Source organism: Sus scrofa, chromosome 6 (assembly GCF_000003025.6).
Source record: "Sus scrofa isolate TJ Tabasco breed Duroc chromosome 6, Sscrofa11.1, whole genome shotgun sequence".
NCBI classification, from domain to species: Eukaryota; Metazoa; Chordata; class Mammalia; order Artiodactyla; family Suidae; genus Sus; species Sus scrofa.
The window spans coordinates 913,370-933,046 of record NC_010448.4 but is presented as its reverse complement, the minus strand read 5'-3'; the positions used below and the strand labels follow the sequence as shown (position 1 = coordinate 933,046).

At 67.7% G+C, this 19,677-nt stretch overlaps 1 protein-coding gene across 11 annotated transcripts in view; it reads right to left on the bottom strand.

Moving 5' to 3' along the window:
* The window catches only part of PIEZO1 (piezo type mechanosensitive ion channel component 1), a 52,634-nt gene extending 34,067 nt beyond the window's left edge, over window positions 1-18,567 (bottom strand). For 9 of the 11 annotated variants that reach the window (XM_021093650.1, XM_021093653.1, XM_021093654.1 and 6 more), the window contains exon 1: window positions 18,216-18,567. In XM_021093650.1, the coding sequence (XP_020949309.1) occupies window positions 18,216-18,552 (337 nt within the window). In that variant the 5' untranslated portion in view covers window positions 18,553-18,567. The other 2 variants (XM_021093657.1, XM_021093656.1) reach the window with 1 other exon arrangement.

The window sequence follows — 19,677 nt, the reverse complement described above, 5'->3', positions numbered from 1 at the left end:
GCAGGCGGGCGGGGCGAGAGGAGGAAGAGGAAGAGGAAAGACAGACGTGGCAGCAGGGCGGCCGGTGGCCCTGGCTGTCCCCTGCCATCCATGGGAGTCTCATGGGCAGCCAGCACTCGGCGGCCACACCTGCCACACCCCCAAGCCGACGAAGCGAGGGTTCGACTAGACCCAGCTTTCTGGAATAGGAAGGCTGGGCGGGTCGGCCGAGGGCACAGGAGAGCAGGCAGCCTCTGGGGACAGAGCTGTGGTCAGGACCACCCCAGGCAGGGCAGCCCGGCACCTCAGGGCCCCAGGCACACAGGGACCCTCGCAGAAGGCTGGGGGGAGAGGGAGCTACGGGCCCACAGCCCGAGACCCCAGGCCCTTCGGCCGTCCTCTGCTCGGTCCCCCGCACCTGCAGCCCTGCCACCCAGGAGCCCAGCCGGGTGAGGGCCGCTCGGGGAGGGGCTGCCCGCAGGGCAGGAGGGGAGGGCGACGCGGGGAGCCAGGTCACAGCCCCTAGAGCGGGGCCAGGAGAACGTCCGTCTAAAGTCCGAGGTCCTCGGCGCCCCTTTGCTTTTGCAGGTCAGAAACCGAGGCCGAAGGACGGAGGCCAAAGACACGGACGCGAGCTCGGAGGCGAGGGCGCAGGGCGGAGTGAGGCGCCCTGGGCGGCCCACGGGCAGGAGACACCAAGGGACACTGTCACCTACTTGGAGCCCAGCCAAGAAGCCTGGGACGCTGAGGATGCTGGCAGAGAGTTTAACTGGCTCGGGGTCCAGGTTTAATGGCCCGGTGTCTGGGAAACCCGGTTTCCCGACTCACCTGACTGGCACAGGGCCAGGCCCCCGCAGCACGAGCCCCGTGAAGCCGTGCTGACTGCCCAGGGCTGCGAGCCGCCTGGTACAGCCAGAACACAGGGGAAGGGGACTGAGCCAGGTCCTGGGGGGTCCCAACAGCACGCCACCATCACCTGAGGGTCCCACGCGAGCCCGAGGCTGTTCCCATTTCAGACTGGGGAGGGGAATGGCTCCCGGAGGCGAAGCAGGTGGGACTTTCAAACAGCGCTGCCCAGGCCTGGCGGGGGGCATCTGTCCTCCTCCTCCCGAGGCTGCTCAGACCCCCCCCGCCCCCCTACCCAGTGCTCGGCCTTCACTGAAGACCCTCGGCACCGCAGGGAGCCCCCTGCCCTGCCTGCCAATTCGCCTGCTCCTCCCCCAGAGCCAGGGGCAGAGAACAGGCTTCCCCAGAAATGCGCAGTGCTCTTCATGGTGGCATCACGGGCGCCAGAGCCATTTGCTGTGGCCCGGTTCCCCTGAAGGGTCGGGGCTCCCACCCTGCCGCGCCCTCTCCCACGGAGAGGGCTGGATTCCAGGCCAGGGGTGGGGCCCACATTCCACAGAAGGGCCAGGCCCCCAGGCCCTGCGTACCTGCGAGCTCTGGGCTGGGGGACAGGTGGGAGCAGTGCGTGCCCTCGCCCTGCCCAGCTCCACCCACCCCCTGCCATCCAGAGCTCAGGGCCCGGCCCACACAGGGGCCACAGCAAGCAGGTGACAGTCAGCCTATGTCCCCAAGGCCAGCAGCCAGCACTGCGAGCCCTCCGGCCACATAGGGGGAGACTGGCACCCTCTGGCTCTCAGGCGCGTCAGCCCCAGGCAGCGCCCCCGCCTCCCAGACGCCCAGGGACAGGCAGGACCCTCCAGGCCCAAGGAAAGGGGCTCCTGGCTGAGCTGCAACCGCAGGCACCTGTCAGATGGGGACACGGAGGCACAACGGCCCAGCCGAGGCACCTGTGCGGCCATCGGGCTGCCTGCAGCCTTGCCGGCCTCCCAGAGGCAGAGCCCTGAAGGCTCCTGGGCACATGGGCCCCTCAGCCAGGTGCCCCCCTGCTCTTTCCCAGCCCCCAGCCCCCTCGGAAGAACATGCTGCGTGCCAGCTCATGGGGGCAGAGCAGCAGCCCCCAAGGGCCAGAGTGGCCTCATCACACAAACGGGCATGGGGATAGGCGGCAGCTGGGGCTCGGTGGGTGGGGGGTGGTCCCCAAATGCCCAGGGCCCAGCTAGGGAGCTGGAGGCTGGCTCCTCACCTGCGACAAGGCCACAGTGGGGAGCAGACACCTAAGGGGGCCCTGCTGGCTGCCCGGCACACAAGGGGCTCCTCTGTGAAGGGCCAGGCTGGCCGCAGGCCTCCCTGCCCCCGTCCGTCTGTCCAGTCCAGCCCTGCGCCCTGGCGGGCCATGGGGACCCCCGAGACAGAGTGCGTGAGGCGTCTGCCCTTGGGGCTCTCCTGAGCGCCAGGGGCCCACGGCCTCAGGAACCCAAGGTCGCTTTACTTATTTATTTTTGTCTTTTTGCCATTTCTTGGGCCGCTCCCGCGGCACATGGAGGTTCCCAGGCTAGGGGTCGAATCGGAGCCGTAGCCGCCGGCCTACGCTAGACTCACAGCAACACGGGATCCGAGCCGCATCTGCGACCAACACCACAGCTCACGGCAATGCCAGATCCTTAACCCACTGAGCAAGGCCAGGGATCAAACCCGCAACCTCATGGTTCCCAGTCAGGTTCATTCACCACTGAGCCACGACGGGAACTCCAAACCCAAGGTTACTTTACACCAAGGAAGCTGTCACCCAGTCTCCACCATGGGACTGCTCACGGGGTTCGGGACAGCGCGGGGAGCTGACCTTGAGTGGACCGCACAGCCCAGAAGCCTCAAGACATCCGGGTGGCCAGCCCTGGGTAAACAAGGACACCTGTGACCTGGGTCCTCCCGCCCCACCCCAAATTCCAGGCTAATTGACAGAATGCCCCCGCCCAGCAGTGTGTGTGTGGGGGGTTCCGAGAGGCGCCCACCCACAGCGCCAGAAATGAGGGCCTCCCGACCCAGGACGCAGGCCTCACCGCCCACGCCACCCTCCAGGCCTCAGAGGGCCTCCCCACCCCAGGACCCCTCCCAGAGCCCCCCCGACCTCCCACCCCTGGCTGAGGCCGCTCAGCCTCAGGGCCAGGAGTGCTCGCCCCACCTCCGCAGGGGACAGACCCAGCGTGGTGCCCGAGGCCGGGTGGCAAACACACAGGCCACCGCCAGGCGTAGTCACGGCCCCACCAAAGGCACAACGAGCATGGGAGCCAGAGCGCTGCCCGGGGACCCGCGGTCTGGGCGGCGTGGACGAGCAGCTCGCGCAGGGAGGAGCCGAGGGCCCGCAGGGCAGGTGCTGGGCTGGGAGACCCCGCGAGCATCAGCCAGCGCAGCGGCCCTGCGCTCAAAGGACCAGGGCCCGGGGCCACCTTTCCAAACCTGGCCCCAGCTCTGGGCCCGCGACATGAGGCTGGGGTGCTGACTCAGAGCCCCCCGCCGGTGATTCAGCCGGCCCACAGCACCCCGAGGCCCTGAGCCTGTCCGGTCAGGCTTGTGCAAACGGCCCCCGCGCCTGGTCATGCAACCCGGCCGCCCCGATCTGGGGCTCCTCCCCGCGCCCGGGAGGAAGGCCACCTTGTCACCTCCGGAGGGCAGGTGGGCACAGGGTCGCGGGCTTCGGAAGGCAGCCTGGTCAGGGAGGGGTGGGGACCGCGGGCCCTTCGGAGCCCTGCCCCCCCCCAGGGAGGCGGGAGCTGCGGCGGGAAGGGCGCACTGTCATCGCTGCCTGCGTCAGCGGGGGACCGGGGCAGGTCCCCTTTGGTGATACAGGACGTTCACGGGAACCTGGCCATGCCTGCCCTGCCCCGGGCACAGCGGCTGGGAGGCTGGCAGGTAGCGGCGGGGGCAGCCCTGCCCTCGGAGAAGCGGGCCGCTGGCTTCACCCTGGGTGAGGGCGCCGAGGTCAGGGGACCGCCTGCAATCTCGGGGGTGGGACCGGAGGTGGCACGGGCCGGCGAGCACACCCAGCCATCTTCTCAGAGTGGCAGGCTGGCCCCAGCGTGGCCCTAACAGGCCCTCGGGCTGGGCTGGTGGCCCCGTGTGTCAGCAGAGGGGCAGCCTTAGGCCCACACTTCGAGGACAGCAGACGCCTCCCTGACACAAGGCCTGAGGCCCCCAGGGAAGGAGGGACCCTCCAGCCTCTTCAATCCTTGGACTCTAGGTTGCAACAAGGCGTGCCTGAGTTTCCGGCCTGCTGAGCTCCCTGTACACGTTGGACCTGCCCCCCTGCGACGCCTCCCCGTCCCCCTGCACCTTTTATGAGACATCTACCGGCCCAGGCCTGCGGGCCGCCTTTCTGGGGACCCCTGGCTGATCCACCTGCTTTCAAGATTCTGCTTGGGAAGCCCAGGCTGGCTTGCCCACCTCTGAGGTGCAGGCCCAGGAAGCTGCAGGGCTGGGCAGGCAGGGTGTCAGACGCCCCACAAGGGCGCTGGAGCTTCAGCAAGCTCACGAAGCCACAAGAAAACACAGCACTGTCCGCTCACAACCAACCAGCCCGGCTCCACCTGCAGGGACGCGGCCCACCCCCAAGGCCAAGACGGGCAGGCCTCCCAGGCCTGCACCCCGGCTCCCCCAGGCCGGGAGGCGGCTGACCAGCTCCCAGATGCCCCCTTTCCTTGCCCGCCTTTTCAGAAGCTCTGTAGCTGCAGAGAAGTGCAGAAATAACAAACACGCCAGTTCGACGCTCCTGCCAACACGGCTCGGCTCCAACCTGCTTTCCCGCCAGAGGAAGCTTCAGCGGCTAGGCTTTACTGTCCTCTGCTCGTCCCCCAGGCCCCTCCTTCCCTCTAGTGAAAAATGCACATGGATTTCAGGAAGTCCGTCCAGGAAGAGCCACTTGTGGGCTCTGGAGGTCCATCTGGGGTCCGGTCCAGGGGACGTCCGGGCCACGGCTGTGTTCTGCAGAGGCCGCAAGAACCAGAGCAGCCTCCAAGTGCACCGGGCTTCCTGCGCCAGGCCCCGCGCCTGCCGAGGACAGGCCACCCTAGCACAGGCTCCTGAGAGCCCCTCCTGGGGGCCCTGCCCACCAGGTCCCCAGGACCAGAACCCAGAGCCCCCCTCCACCCCGAGCCCACTCACGTAGGTCTGGGGCTTCTCCCGTCTTAAATCTGCTTTGCAAGGTCCCAGGGCAAGAAGCCTGAGCTGAGGATGGGCTGGAGGTGGGAGGCCTGGCTGGAAACTCCCAAGCCACCCTCGCCTCTCCTCTGCGGTCTGTCGCTGAGCAGGGACTGTGCGGGGGGCTGGGGCGAGGCCCCTGCGGGTCACAAGCCAAGGCCCCTCGGCCAGTGAGTGACAGAGCCAGGCCTCTGCCTGTGGGCAGCCTCTCCCTGGAGTCAGGACGGCCCGAGAGGGCGAGCAAGGAAGCCGGGGCCTGGAGCTCAACCCCGTAGGCTCTTCGTGGTTCCCATGTCCCCAGGACAAACCCAGGCTCCCCAGACGTGCCCAGGGCTCCACGGCTGGGCTCTTCCCTAAACCAGCCAGGAGGCTTCCCTGACTGCGTGCACGGCAGGCACGGCCCGGGCCTGGCTCCACCACCTCCTCCACACGGCGGCCCCTCCAGACCGAGGCTCGACCCCGAGGGCCTGGGCCGTCGGGGTCGGGGCTGAGGCCAGGCCACCCCAGGCTCAGTCCAGCATCGCAGACGTCCAGGGTGGCCGGTGCAAGGTCCCTCCTCCCACACCCGCCCGGCTCTCGGACCGCACGGCGGGAGTGTCCCCGCTGGCTCCTGGTGATGGAGTGAGCTTTCCAGACGAGAGACGAAGCAGTCACTTAAGAGCAGAGAGCAGAGCGAGGTCCCTGCGCCCTGGGGAGTGGGGGTGGGGACAGGGCAGCCCTGGCCGAAGCCATACATTCAGTTCCTGGAAAAAGAGGAGGGACAAAACAGATCGAACACTGCCTCTCACCCACCACATCCTGTTTTTATGGAAAACTAATCTAATCCCTAAGAGCAAAGCAAGCAGCAGACATCCGAGGGGGTCCCAAGGGACGTGACGAACAGGCCCCCACGAGGCGCACGGCAGCGCCAGCGCGCGCCCCAGCGCCCCTCTCCCAGGGTCAGAGCCACCATCCAGCATCTCCCCAACCCCCCGGGCAGGGAGAGGACCCTTCCAGGCAGGGAGAGGCGGACCAGCTCCCGGTCACCTTCCCTGGTCTCAGCTGGACCATTCGGCACAGGGCAGCTGTCACCTCAGGGCTGCCCCCACGATGGACAGGGCACAAAGGGCTGAGACACGCAAGCCTCTGGAGTCACAACAGCCTTGGCCAACGGCCTGGCTCCACTGCTGCAGCCGTGTCACCTCCCCGGGCCTCATTTCCACACCCGTGAACTGGGTACACCCGTCCTGTCCACGCCAGAGGCTGCTGAACTGCTGGCCCACGGGTGGTTCTCAGCCGACGGCTCTCCAGCCACAGGAGGAGCCTGCAGATGCCCCCCTGAGGCCACCTGCACGCAGCCCGGGGAACCTGGACCAGAACCAGGCCTCTCACACCTCCTACCCCCACTGCACCCTGACCTCACCCTCCCAGTCCCCCTGCTCCCAGGGTCAGACCCTACAGCTCCCATTAACGAGGGGGTGGGGGAGGACAGCCCCAGGCCTGACACCCCCCAAGGGGTCCCCACTACCCTTGAGCAGGCCACACGGCTCCTGGGGCTCATCCCGCTGCTGGAGCAGCCAGCGGGAAGCCAGGGAGGGCCAGCAAGCAGGAGGGCCGAGTCAGCCCAGGGGGCCCACAGAAGCCCGACCCGTCGCCTCCCTAGAGGACCGCACGCTGGCGCAGACACGCCACTGGCAGGGGTCCCTTCCCAGCCACTCTGCCAGCCAAACGCACGACCCCATCGTCCCCTCTCCCAGCGGGGACTGCGGGCACAGGCAGCCCGCCCCCCGCTCCCCAGGGCATCCCACCCCGTGCCCCAGTGCCAGCTGCACGCCTGCCCTCCTCCCACCGCCCCGGCCCAGCCGACTTCCGGTTCCCACGCTCTGCGGCCAGGGGGCTGCGATTCCTCACGCGCGGCCTCCGGAGGCCAGGCAGAGGGGCCTGGGGGGTGCCGGTGGCCCTCCTCGGGGACACGCCACGCCGCAGCCCGGACCGAGGGCCTGCCCGCTCCCTCCGCTCCCGCCTCTGCCGGCAGGCAGCCCGCAAAGCTGGCCACGCGGTGGCTCCGCGGCCGTCCTGCGGGAGCGTCCAGGCCCATGACTCGGCCACAGCCGGCAGGTTCCACGGTCCCCGCCCGAGCGGGCCTAAAGCCGGGTGTCCTGACCCCAGCACCCGCCTCCAAATGGACATCACAAGCCACTGACAACTCTGCCCCAGATGCCTCTGGTGAGGCCACCGCGGTGCCCGGAGGCTCCAGGGCCGGGCCCCTCGATTAAAGCGCTGGGCGGCCCAGGCTTCAGCACAGAGCACCCAGGGGTGTGTGGGAGGCAGCACGGCTGCCACCAGCTCAGGGCGACTTCCCAAGGCATCTCTGCCCACGCCACCTGGCAGGTCACCTCGAGGGCCACGAGGCCAAGCAGGGCAGGTGCTAATCTTACATGCGGGGTGCGGAGCGGCCCCAGGGATGAGGCGGCGGCGGCTGGCCGTGTAGCTGGCTCCGCACCCCGGCTCCAGTCCAGACAGCCTCCCCACGGCACAGTGCTCTGAAGGGTGCGAGTTCAAGGCCCAGAGAGGCTAAGCCACTTTCCCCACGGTGCCCAGCAGCAGAACCAGGCCTGGGCCCAGCTCAAGGCAGGAGGAGAAGGGTGACAGAAGCTTGGCCTGGGAGCTTTTCCGGCCGGTGCTCTGCTCTGAGGGCACCCGCCACCCCAGCAGGCAGACGGAGGCGCAGGTGGCCTCAAACCACTGGGCCTGAGGACTCTCGCTGCCCAGGGGCTGCTGGGCACAGCACCTGAATCCCGGCGCGGCAGTGCCCTGGAGTGCCCAGGGGCATTGCTCAGGATGGGGCAGAGGCTGCCTGAGTCCCTGCGCAGCCTCAGTGGGCCCCCCCCACCACGCCGCACAACAGAAGGGACAGGCTGGGGAGGAGCCGTGTCCAAACACCATTTACAAGCCCCCCGAGGCCCTGGACCATCCCGGTGGGAGGCTGGACACAGGGCACGGCCACTGGCTCGACCGTCCTGCCAACCTCGGGGTCCGGCGCCACGTGCCTCCGGGCGGGCGTCCCTCTCCGGGGTCGGAACTGGGAAGGAGGGACAGAGTCCCGGACCCTCTGCTCGGTGGCGAGTGAGGAAGCCGGTGATGGGCCCTGTTGCCTGGAGCCTGCGAAGCCTGTGGGCGCCTGCGGCCGGGAACCCAGTCCAGCGAGGAAACGGCCTCAGGTTACAGGGAAGTGGCGGACGGGGCTGGAAGCCCAGTCCCCTGGCAGCTGTGCGCACACCACGGGCCCCCGCCCGCAGGCGGGCCGAGGAGAGATGGGTCTTCTGCTTCGTTCTGCCAGGAGCTGCAGCGCCCTGCCGCCGCCGCCACCTCGGGGGGAGGACCCTCGGCAGTCCCGCCCTCGTCCTCAGGTCACCCCTGCCCTCCCCCCCCGCGGGGGGGCCACTTCATCTCAAAAGTCCTCAGCAACCCCCCTGCAGGCTGCCAGCGCCTCCGCAAACAGTCCCCCCGCCCTGCCCCGGGATGCCTGGAAGCCTCTCGGCTCTGGAATGTGACACAGCCTGTCCAGCCCAGAAGCCTCCGCAGCCTCCTCCGGAGGCAGCAATGACACGGCCATCTGCCTCGCGGGGTCTGCTCCCGGCCTCCACCCTGGGCCTCTGCTCTCCAAGTGGCAGCAGGGTGGAGAGGACACCCCAAAGGGGAGCAGCACAGGACGGGAGGGTGGCCCACCCAGTTTGGGGCCACGGCAGGCGACAGGAGGGAGAAGAGGGTTACCGCGCCAAGGAAGGAGGCCACAAACGCGGGGTCAGGCGGGAGGCCAGCTGCTCTCCCTGTGTGGCCGGGGTTTCGTTTACTCAGCGCAAGCCTGGCCTCACTCTGGGAGACGAGGACACGGCCTCCCAGCGGGGGGTGCCTCCACCTGCAACCCCAGGGAGGAGCCATAGGCCCTGGACCCTAAGGGCCGGGGACCCCAGGGCAGCCTCCAGGGGAAGAGGAGGGCCCCTAGCTCCCTGGGGTGGGGGCGCCCCAGGATCCAGAGCCCGCCCCCAGTGTCTAGAGCAGCCTCCAGGCCAGACCACCCGCCCGCTTTGCTTCAGAGCTAATCTCGTTCCCACCAGTCACGCTACCTGCCCTGTGCCAGGCCGGGACTCTGGCGAGGACACAGAGCCAACGAATCATTCAGAAAGCCCGCTCCTGGGCGAGGCTGCCCGCCGAGGGGGACCTCAGGCCACCCCTGGGCGCTCACAGGGCCTGGGGCACCCCGCCATCCTCCGACTCCTGACCTCCAGAGATTAGGCCCAGCTGACCCCCTCTCCCCTGCCGGGCGGCCTGCACCCACTGATAAGGTGCGGGATGCAGCTCCGGCAGCTGGGGGGGGTGGTGGCAGCAGGCAGGGCTCAGAGCCCCAGGGCCTCAAGCAGTGCCCACTTGTCACAGGCTCTGCCTCCGTCCAGGTCCCACCCACAGGCCCGGGCAGTGGCCAGCCCCAGCTGGGCCAGAGAAACGGTGACAAGAAGACAGCTGCTGAGGGACAGGCGGGCACCACCCCGCCAGCACAACAGTGCAGGGCAGACAGGGCTCACGAGGGCACCCAGCCTGGGGAAGCAGGCCAGGCATCTCCCCAAACACAGCAGAGGAGGGAGATGCAGGCTGAGCGGGCTGGCACAGAGGGCAGAGAGGCGGCGGAGGACACAGCGCTGGCCGTGCTGGCCAAGGACGCAGCCCATCCGCTGGGGAGATGGCACAGGCCTCCCTGAGGGTCACGGAACACCGTGTCCACGCAGGCTGAGGCGACACAGAGTCCGACTTGAGTTTACCCAGAGGGGAACCGCCCAGAAGGGGAGAGGCAAGCACAGATGGTCACTGCGTCCCTGGCAACCACAGGGACGGTAGGTCTCTGCAGCAGCTGAAAGGAACCGCTTTATCCAACAGGTGGCTCGGGGAGGCCACGCTGACGGGTGGAGGGTCCCAGCCACAGCCGCGCCACCAGGACAGGGGCCCTGGCGGTCTGAGAGCAGGCGGAAGGCTGGGCAGGCAGCAGAGGGCACAGGCCGAGGCAGGAAGCACACAGGCAGGGCCCACCCTCCAGGAAACAGAGCGTGACCCCCGAGCCAGGCCCCCAGGCCGCCGGCGCCAGGGAGCGGGAGAGGCCGTGCAGGCCGAGGCGGGCTCACGGGCAGAGCGTGCGTGCGCACGGGGCCCGGAACGAAAACCACCTGCTCCGAGAGGGACGCGGTGAAGACGCTGCGCAGGGAGAAGCGTCTGCAGAAGAGCAGCCGAGAGAAGAAGAACGCCCACGGCCAGAAGTGACAAGAATCCGCCCCTCTCAAACGGGCGAACGTGTCTCAGGGACATGGCACAGAGGGTGGCCGAGGTGACCAACTGTCGTCGGCTTCAGCGGAACACGGACGGACGTGCAGCAGACACCACCTCACGCCCACAAACCAGCTAAAATCAGGGGCCCGCACCGTGTGCGGCAAGGGTGTGGCACCCTAGACACTCCCCAGCGACAACCAGGAGGACCGACCACGGCGTCCTTGTGGTCAACGCGCTGCCTACGACCCGGCAACCCCACGCTCGCGCGGGAGCGGAGCTCAAGTGAGTGTCCACGGAGACGCACCCGGCCCGCGGCCTCGCGCAGACTCGCCAGCGGGATTTCGGGTAAAGGCGACAGTGTGCTCGGGGGACACCAGCCACGACCAGAGAGGACAAACCGCTGCCACGCAGAATCACAGATTATCACGGGCGCTTCATTGGGCCGAGGCGGCGGACACAGAAGGACCTGCCCTGGTGGTCCCTCCAATACGGACCCCCCAGGGCAGGCCCCAGGGACCTGGGGACGGAGTCAGGGCGGCAGGGGGCGACCACGGGCAGAAACATCCTCCGTCTTCTCCGGGGGTGTGGCTTGCGGAGGCACCACCGTCAAGCCCCAGGCCCAGCGCTTGAGGTCTGGCCCTTTCCGGCCTGCCTGTCCCCCGGGGGCTCCCGGCAGGACCCCAAAGCCTGAAGCAAGGCCTGGTTCAGGCAGGGTCTCCAAACGGTGCTGAGCGAGTGACGGAGGGGCTGGGAGGGAGGAGGGGCGGCCCCAGGAGGTGGTGGCAGGGGCCAGCGGCAGGTTCCAGAACAAGGACACATCTGGGGAGGCAGGAGACGAGACAAAAGCTGGAGCCCTGCGGGGAAGCAGCACAGTCACAGGAGGGAACGGGGGGCTCACCCCGAACGTGGACAAGCATGGGGCAAGGCTCCTCAGAGGCAGCAGCGTCCCGGGCAAGAACCCGGGCATCGGGGCCGGCGGCTCTGGGGCTGACAGCCACCCCACTTCCATAATGTCACCACAGGCCCTGGTGCTTATCGCTAAAGGGGGCCACCACTGCTGCCTCTTACGAGAGAACGTGCTGCCAGCAGCAGGGGGGGCCAGCAGAGGGTGCGGGCAAGCAGTGGGCAGCTCTCGGAGGGCCTAGGAAGGCCGCTTGGCCGTGGGACACTTCTGGACACAGAGCCAGAAGCCTGGGGCCGGGGCAGAGGGGGCACCGCCAGCAGACGAGGGTGCAGCCTGCGGGGTGAGTGGAACCACAGGAGACGAGGAGGCAGAGGTGGGCGCCCATGGGACTGGTCGGCCGGAGGCCGCGGTCAGGGCCAGCTGCACACATGGGAATCAAGGGGGCATGTCAGGGGGTCCGGGGGGCTGCTGCCCTGTGACGTGAGCCTAGGGAAAGGCAACTCACACTCCAAGGTGCCCCCAGGCGCGAGGCACTTAGCTAGGGGCCTCGACAGTGAGGACGACTTGCCCCCCCCTCGGTAAAGCTGCAGGGGACACCGCCCCCCCCACAGGGCAGACAGGTACCCCCAGCACCAAGCTCGCCAGGTGTCGTGGCCTGTGGTCAGTACGAGCCCTGGCTTTGGACGGGGAGGGAAGTTAAAACAGCTGATTGACCGGGTAGCGAATGGCTGATCGTGTCTCCTCTGGAAAGCTCCCTGAGTGCTGGTGTAACGCCTGCTGTTTCAGATGGTGTTTTAAGCATCAACAGAATTCATGAGAGGGAGGGAGGGAGAGGAGGCGGAACAGGAGCTGGGCCCGTGGGAGACGGGGTGTGATGGTGGCCCGGCCGCAGGTCACAGGCCCCACTGGCTCCCGTAGGTGAGAGACTGAGACCCAGGCTGGAGGTGCACCTGCTCAGAGGGCCCCTGCCCGGGAGCCCCCACTGTCGAGTCCCAGGCACAAGCGTGGGCCTCTGGCCACTCCTACAGGCCTGAAGGATCTGTTTACACAGCAGTTCTGTTCTGCTGCTTCCCCGGAGGATCCAGGGAAGGCACAGAAGGGCAGGGAGGCGAGGAGAGCCAGGGCCCGGCCGGGCCAGCAGAGCTGGGCATGGCTGGGGTCGGAGCCCTGCCCGGGGGGTGGGCGCGAGGCACGCCCTCCCCCAGCCTCAGCGCCCTGCCCGGTCAGTGCTCACGGTCCTGGGACGGCGGCTCTGCTCACCCCGAGCCCCCCACCTGTTCTCGGGGACAGCAGCACGGCCCCCAGCCCCTCCCGCCCTGCAGGAGCGGGCTGGCTCCCGGGCCCGTTTCAGCCGCCCGTTCACTGGCAAAGGAAACCGCAGGAGGCGGCCGAAGTGGCCACGGTCCCTCTTTAGCCTGAACCCGAGGAAGGAGAAGTGGCCCGGGCTATATATACTTACGGAGAAAAACAGCACGCAGATCGCAGCCCGGTAAACAGCAGGCCGTCACAGGGAACTAAAAATACTCCCTATAATTATGTTATTAAAACACACCAGAAAAATTGACCCACCCCACGCAGCAAAGGCCCCGAGACGGGGCAGAGGAGCGGGAGGCCACGCACGTCGGCCTGAGGGTGCCCTGGCATCACCAAGAGGCTGGCTTGGGTCAGACCGCTGCCCAACGTGCCCGGGCAGCCTCTCCAGGGCCGCCCACAGTGCCCGGTCTCAGACTCAAGGGGCCTTCTCGGGCTGGGCAGCTGCTGACCCCGGCCCAGCACTCCCCCACCCCCACCCCGAAACACCCTTGCACGTGAGCGGCGGGCGGGGGGAGCGGTGCTGCAGCGGCTCCAAAGGTCTGGGGCCACCTAACCTCACAAGTGGGGACCACAGCCACCCGGCCTCTGAGCAGAGCAGGGCTTCCTTGAGAGAAGGGGGAGAAAGCGTGACAGGACAGGCTCAGTCCCGACACTGCACTGCTTCAGGGCCAGACTTGAGGCATCACTTGAGGCGTTAAAACCAAATGAAAGGAGTTCCCGTTGCGGCGCAGCGAAACGAATCTGCCAGGTATTCACGAGGATGTGGGTTCGATCCCTGGCCTCGCTCAGTGGGTTAAGGACCCAGCGTTGCCATGAGCTGTGGTGTAGGTTGCAGATGTGGCTTGGATCTGGCGTTGTTGTGGCTGTGGTAGAGGCCAGCAGCTGTAGCTCTGATTCGATCCCTAGCCTGGGAACCTCCGTAGGCCGTGGGAGTGGCCCTAAAAAAGCAAAAAAAAAAAAAAAAAAACCTAAATAAAAAATCAGAATGGGAAGGGGAATCAAGCCCCAGGGCCCAGGTCCTGGTGGCCCAGCTCTGCTCCTGCCCCGCCCTCCCCACCCCACCCTCCCTCCAGGGGCCCCCACCAGGGGATTAAGAGTCCCCGAGCCTCCTGCCACAGACGCCCGATCCTGGGGGGCCTTTGATCTGCCATGCTGCCCCCCTGCCTGGCCACGTCCTCACTCCCTGCAGCAGAGTGGTCTTGCCTGGCGCTCGCCCTCCCACGGCCCGGGGCCTGCTCCGCGCAGACCTTGTCCTGTGTGACTGACGCAGCCACCACTGTGCGTGGTGTCACCGGCTTCGGCAAAGTGCGAATGAGCACAGCAAAGGCACTCAGGGAACCTAGGCCTCTGGAGCTCTGTCCCAGGAGACCCCGGCGAGGGAACAGGGAAGGTGGGAGTGACCTTGGGAAGGACTCGGGAGGAGGTCCCCCCCCATGTGAGCAGGAGTCTGTGCAGGCGGGCGTCAGGAACAGTGGCCGGGCCGCCCAGACACCACACCGCCCCTTCCTGGGAACAGCCTGTGGCCGGCTATGTACACAAGACCCGGCGATGGGCGGCTTGTCCACTCGGTTCCCCGGCGGCCAGCACATCTGGGCACACGCTCTGGGCCCCTGGCCCCGGGGCCTGAGGGTGGGGGGGCTGCCCCCGGCCCCTCCCTCCAGAGGCCTGGGGATCAGAGACCTGGGATGGGCCTACAAGCCCTGACAGCCTCATTTACAAGCTGGGAAACTGAGGTTCAGACAGGGGAGGGGCCGCCCACTTCAGGGCGGGACGGGGCTGCAGGTGCCCCCCAGCAAAGTCAGGCTCCTCTCCCCTGAGACCTCCCTATAATAACTAAGAAAAGCCCAACCTCTCATTGCGTTTAAGGAAAAGGGGATTTCTGAGGACCGGGGTGGTCAAGGGGGGCTTCCTGGAGGAGGCAGCTCACACAGGGCCCTGAAGATGGTGGTGGCAGGTCCCATCTCCAGACCCCACCGCGGAAGGCAGGTCCCCTGCAGCTGCGCCCGGAGCAGGTGGGGACCCTCTCCTCTGCATCTGTAAGTGCCAGAGGGAGAGACCCCGCCCAGGAAGCAGCCCAGGGCCAGAGGCCAGGACGGGGTCTCCTCCCACCGGGTGACACTTCCTCTGCAGGACCCTCCCAGCTCCGCTGGCTTGGCTGCCTGCAGAGAGCGAAAGGTGACCCGTCCTGGCTCCTGGGCCCCTCCCCCGAACACGCACACCGACACACCGAGCCCGGGCTCCCAGCAACCAGGGGCCTGGTTCATCTCCCGAGGGCGGCAGGGTGGCAGGGAAAGCAGCTCTGCCGGCCTGAGCTGGACCTGGACCGGCCGGGCTCCCTGCGGGCGCTCAGAGCCTCGCGCCGCCCGCCCGGGGCGGGGGCAGCGGGGGAGGGGGGGAACGCGCAGGCCCGGGCTCCTAACAGGGCCCCACCGTCCACGCTGCCTTCCTGCCGCCTCACTGGGGTGCTGAGACAGAGACAGCGCGCCCGGTGCGAAAAGGAGGAAGTGTCCCTGCTCTAAATGGTAGCTCGACAGCGACGAGCAGGCTGGGGCAGGTGACGCCCAGCAAGGGGTGGGCGTGCCCGCGGCCGGAGCCCCTTCCTGCAGCAGAGGCTGTGTCAGTGCCCCGCCTGTGTTTCAGTTACCGAGTTCCAACGCTCTAACCACCGGGCTTCGGCTAGTGGTAGCTTCAGGCAGCTGGTCAGGTAGAGTCCAGAGGCGTGGCCGTGTCCCGCCCTGCCGGCCAGCTCTGGGTCCTGACCCTGGGGGCTGCAGGGACAACAGGTGAGCCATCTGAGGCCACCCCGTTCTGGGGGATGGGGGGGGCACCCTGGGATGACGCACCACCTTCTCGGCAGCCTGAGCCGGCGCAGGGCACAAGTCTAGGACCCTCTGCTGGCCTCGCCCAGCACCTGCCACCCACGTGAAAAACACCCCAGAACCCAGGGCTTCTACCAAAGCTGGTGGTGGTGAAGGGGCGTTAGGAAGGCACCCGGCAAACGTCCCGCCTCCAGCCAGAGAGAGCACAGTAAGGTCCCTGGGGCCTCCAGCCTCTCAGGTGTCACCTGGCAGGGCTCCCTCCCCTGAAGCTCAAGGCCAAGCCCCCACCCAGACACAGAATCCGCGTGAGGCGTGGCCTGGGCACTTTAATGCACAGACTGGGGCACAGCCTGAGGCTTACAGAACCGAGCCAAGTGCCTGAAGAACCAGGCATCAGGACGGGAACGCTCCCAGTGACTCCAGTTGGGGCCCCCCCCCTGGGGGGGGACCCCGGCGAGCCCCCCTCCGCACACAGAGAACCTGAGACGCTGCCCCGTCGACCACGAGCCTGAGGAACCCAGATTAATTCCTGGGGTCGGGCCGAGTCTGGCTCCACCGCTTGTTTTGCTGCAGCCCGCAAGCTAGGAGTGGTGTTTATTTTTTAACGCTTGGAAAGACTAGCGGAAGAGGTCACCACTGCCCAGCCCACCACAGAAAACATTCCCGACCCCCACAAGGAGGTGCCACCTGCGGGGGGTGGCGGGCAGGGGGATGCCGTTGGTCAGGGGGAAGGAGCCCCCGCAGACAGGCCCAGCCCAGGCCTCACCGACGCCCTCCCTCTGCTCAAGGCAGCTAAGGAGGCTGCAGGTGTGCTGGGGCCAGGCAGAGCCGAGCAGCCTCCGGGCCCGACCTCCAGCTGGGGCTCTGTGCTCGCTGGCCTGCTTTCCAGAAGCACGAGGAAGACGACAGCCGGGCACAGAGGGCAGCCGGCTGACCTGCACTCCCCGGAGCGCATCCCAGGCGGTTCTGTCCACACCAGGGCTGACTCAGACCCTCCTCCCCAACCTCAATGGGGTCATTGATTCCTGTCCTGAAAACCTTGCCGAGTTTCACCACCAAACACAGTCTGTCTGGGCGCCCAGGGCCCGGCGGCTCTGGGTCCCCACGTTCCTGGCCCACTGGAGCCCGCTCTGACCTATAAGAGACGTTGGCAGAGCCCACCTGGAGTGACTTAGCTCTAGAAAGGCTCTCAGAATGAAAGCACCCACAGCCACCACGGTCTGACAGATTTCCACCCAAAAGGCCGACTCACAAGGGAAACTCCCAGATTGACTTCAATCGCGCGGCTCCATTTCACTCCCAGCAGAGACGGCGCCGCGGAGGGAGCCCAGGGCCAAGGGCCACAGTGTGAAGGGTGAAATGCATCTCGGGCACTCTGCCCTGGGCACACAGGGAGACCAGGAGGGGTGTGGAGGGAGGGGCCATGGCGCACAGAGAACCACAGCTACGTGCTTTCTTTCCGGAAGGGGCACCAATGCCATGCCAGCAGGGGACACGGATGCCCTGAACTCTCCTACCAAGGCCAGAGCCTCCTGGGGGGGCGTTCCCTCCCCCAGCCCAGGACAGCCCGCCCGGCCCCTCCCGCGGCACCGCCGAGGAAGCCAGGGCACCAGGAAGGCAGGGAGGAACCCCGACTAGTTTTTCCAGAGTCCGGCGAGGGGTGGGGACACGGGAAGGGGAAGAGCAAAGGGGGCCAAGCCCAGGGCACGACAGTTAGTTCTGCTCCGGAGGCTCCGGATTAAACAGCTCCAGGCAGGAAGCCCGCCTTCTCCCAGATTGGTCAGGAAGTCCTGATGCAAGTTTGCGCGTTTTCTTTCTCTCTCTCTCTCTCTTTTTTTTTTTTTTTTAACACGAAGAAGAAAAAGAGATTCGCGCCCCCTCGCCAGTGTCCCAGCCCCCCCGCGTAGGGGCCCGACACCCCCTTCCCCACTCCCCCTACCCCGAGAGCCCCGGACGGGGACGCGAGCCGCGCCCTCTCCGGGGGGCGCTCGCCGCCCGCCCCCGTGGGCGCCCGGGTGCCATCTGCCGCCACCCCGCCGCCGCCCTCCCAGCCTGGCGCTCGGACGCGGCCCCGGCCTCCCCGGCGCTCTCATGCTTCTGGAATGCGGGCGCCAGGGCTGCGCGTCCCGGGGAATCTCCGCGCCCGCCCGCGCACAGTCCTCGCCCGGACCAGCCTCGCCGAGCGGCGGCCCGGACGTCAAGCCGGGCGCCGGAACGAACGCGCAGACCCGGTCGCAGCCCAGAGCCCGCCGCGCCCGCCCCCACTCACCGGCCAGGAGCGCGAAGGGCAGCAGCAGCCAGTAGAGGACCGCGCAGAGCACGTGCGGCTCCATGCCCGAGGGGCCCGCGGGGCCGGTCCGGGACTGCGCGGCCGCCGCCGCGGCGCTAAGGGGCGGCGTGGGGGACCCGGGGCCGGCGCGCCATGGCGCACAGGGCGGGTCGCCGCACGTGCCGCGCGCCGCGGCCAGGACCCCGGCTGGTCGGCGGGGACCGGGCGCCTCCGCGCCGCCGCCGCCGCCTCTTGCTCGGGCCGGGGCCCGCCGCGCCCCACCGGAGCCGACGGCCCGGGTCTGCGCTCGCTCGGGTGTCAGCCCTGCCCCGTGGCGGAGTGCGCGGCGCTCGCAGGCTGAGCAGGGCCGGACGCGGCTCGGCGGCTCCCTCCTCCCTCGGCCCGCCCGCGGGCTTTTATAAGCTCGGCCCCCGCCCTCCCAGCGTGCCCGCCCCCGCGCCTCCCCGACGGCCCGGCGCGCCCGGGCACCCGCTCTACTGCTCCACGCGGCACGCACGCCCAGCCGGCCCTCCCGGCCGGGGCCGGGCAGCGGGCAGCTCGGACCCCCGTGCGACGCACGCCCCGAGAAGACCCTCACCTTCACCAGCCTTGGCGCTGCCGCTCGGCGCCGCGTGGGGACGGGCAGGGGCCGCTTCTCCCTCGGCGGGGCCGGCTGGAGCGGCCAAGGAAGGCTCCCTGGCGCGGGGCGTCCCTGCGCAGCGTCCCACGCGCAACGACGTCCCGCGGGGCCAGAGCGGCTGAGGCTTTGCGCCCGCGGATGTGGGCCCGCAGCGCCCCCTGGGGACCGAGGGCTGGCTCGGAGGCTCCTCCGGTAGGGCCAGGGCGGCCGCCAGGCTGGGGGTCAGGGGCGAGGCCCGGTGAGGTCCGACCGGGACTGCTTGCACCCGCGCGTGCCACCACCAGCCCTGCCCCATGACTGCGCCGTAGGAGGGCAGCGAGAGCTGCCCTTGGGAGGACAGGCCGGGGTCTGAGCCTAGGATGTCCTGGGCGCTTCACCCTGGCCACCCGGGTTTGGCTTTTTGCGCCCTTGAGTTGGGCTGGGAAAGGAGAAGTCGCTGCACAGGGTGAGAGGCAGAGCCCACCTGGGGCTGGGGCGGCTGGACTCAGGACCCAGGCTGGCGAGGGCCCTGAGGACCCAGAGAGCCTCAGCCCTGCCAGACTCCAACACAGGCCCAGGGCCTCCCATTCCTCAAAAGCCAGAAGTGCAGCTCAGCCAGGGTCCCAGGGCCCACCTGTAAAATACAGCCTTTCCCAGCCTCTAGAGATGGCTGGGACCACCCTGAAGGTCAGGCCGGAACCTGGCCACCGGGGGCTGTCCCTTGGCAGCGATTGTGGCCAGGGTCTTGGAGCTGCACCACGGTCAACAGAGCCGAGAGAAGGATACCCACAGTGGCTCCCCCGGCTGATGACCTTCTGCCCAGGAGGCCAGACCCCTTTCTGTGCCTCGGGGGCATCTCTGAGATGGGGTGGTGGCCCTGCTGCAGAAAGGTGACTTTTTAATTTGCTTTTTAGGGCCACACCTGTGGCAGTATAGAAGTTCTCAGCCGGGGGTCCAATCGGAGCTGCAGCTGCCAGCCTATGCCACAGCCATGGCCACGTCAGACCCAAGCCGCGTCTTTGACCTACATGACAGCTCAGGGCAACACTGGATCCCTAACTCACTGAGTGGAAATGGGGCTCGAACTCGGATCCTCATGGATACTATTCAGGTTCTAAACCCGCTGAGCCACGATGAGAACTCCCCCTCAGTCATTCTTAACTGGGCTGTGGGCTGGAGCGGGGGGCTCTCCCAAAGAAATGGGCAGAACAGACCTCAAGGTTAGGGCTCCCCTGTCCTCTGCCTGGCCTGCCCTAGGGGTGATCGGGGGCAGCCGGAGGGCCCTTCCTGGGACACTGATGTCCACCTGCGCGGGACCTCACCTGCATGAAAGGTTTATTTTTATTTTTTATTACTCAATGAATTTTATTACATTTACAGTTGTACAAGAATCGTCACAACCAAATTTTATAGCACTTCCATCCCAAAACCTCAGTGCATT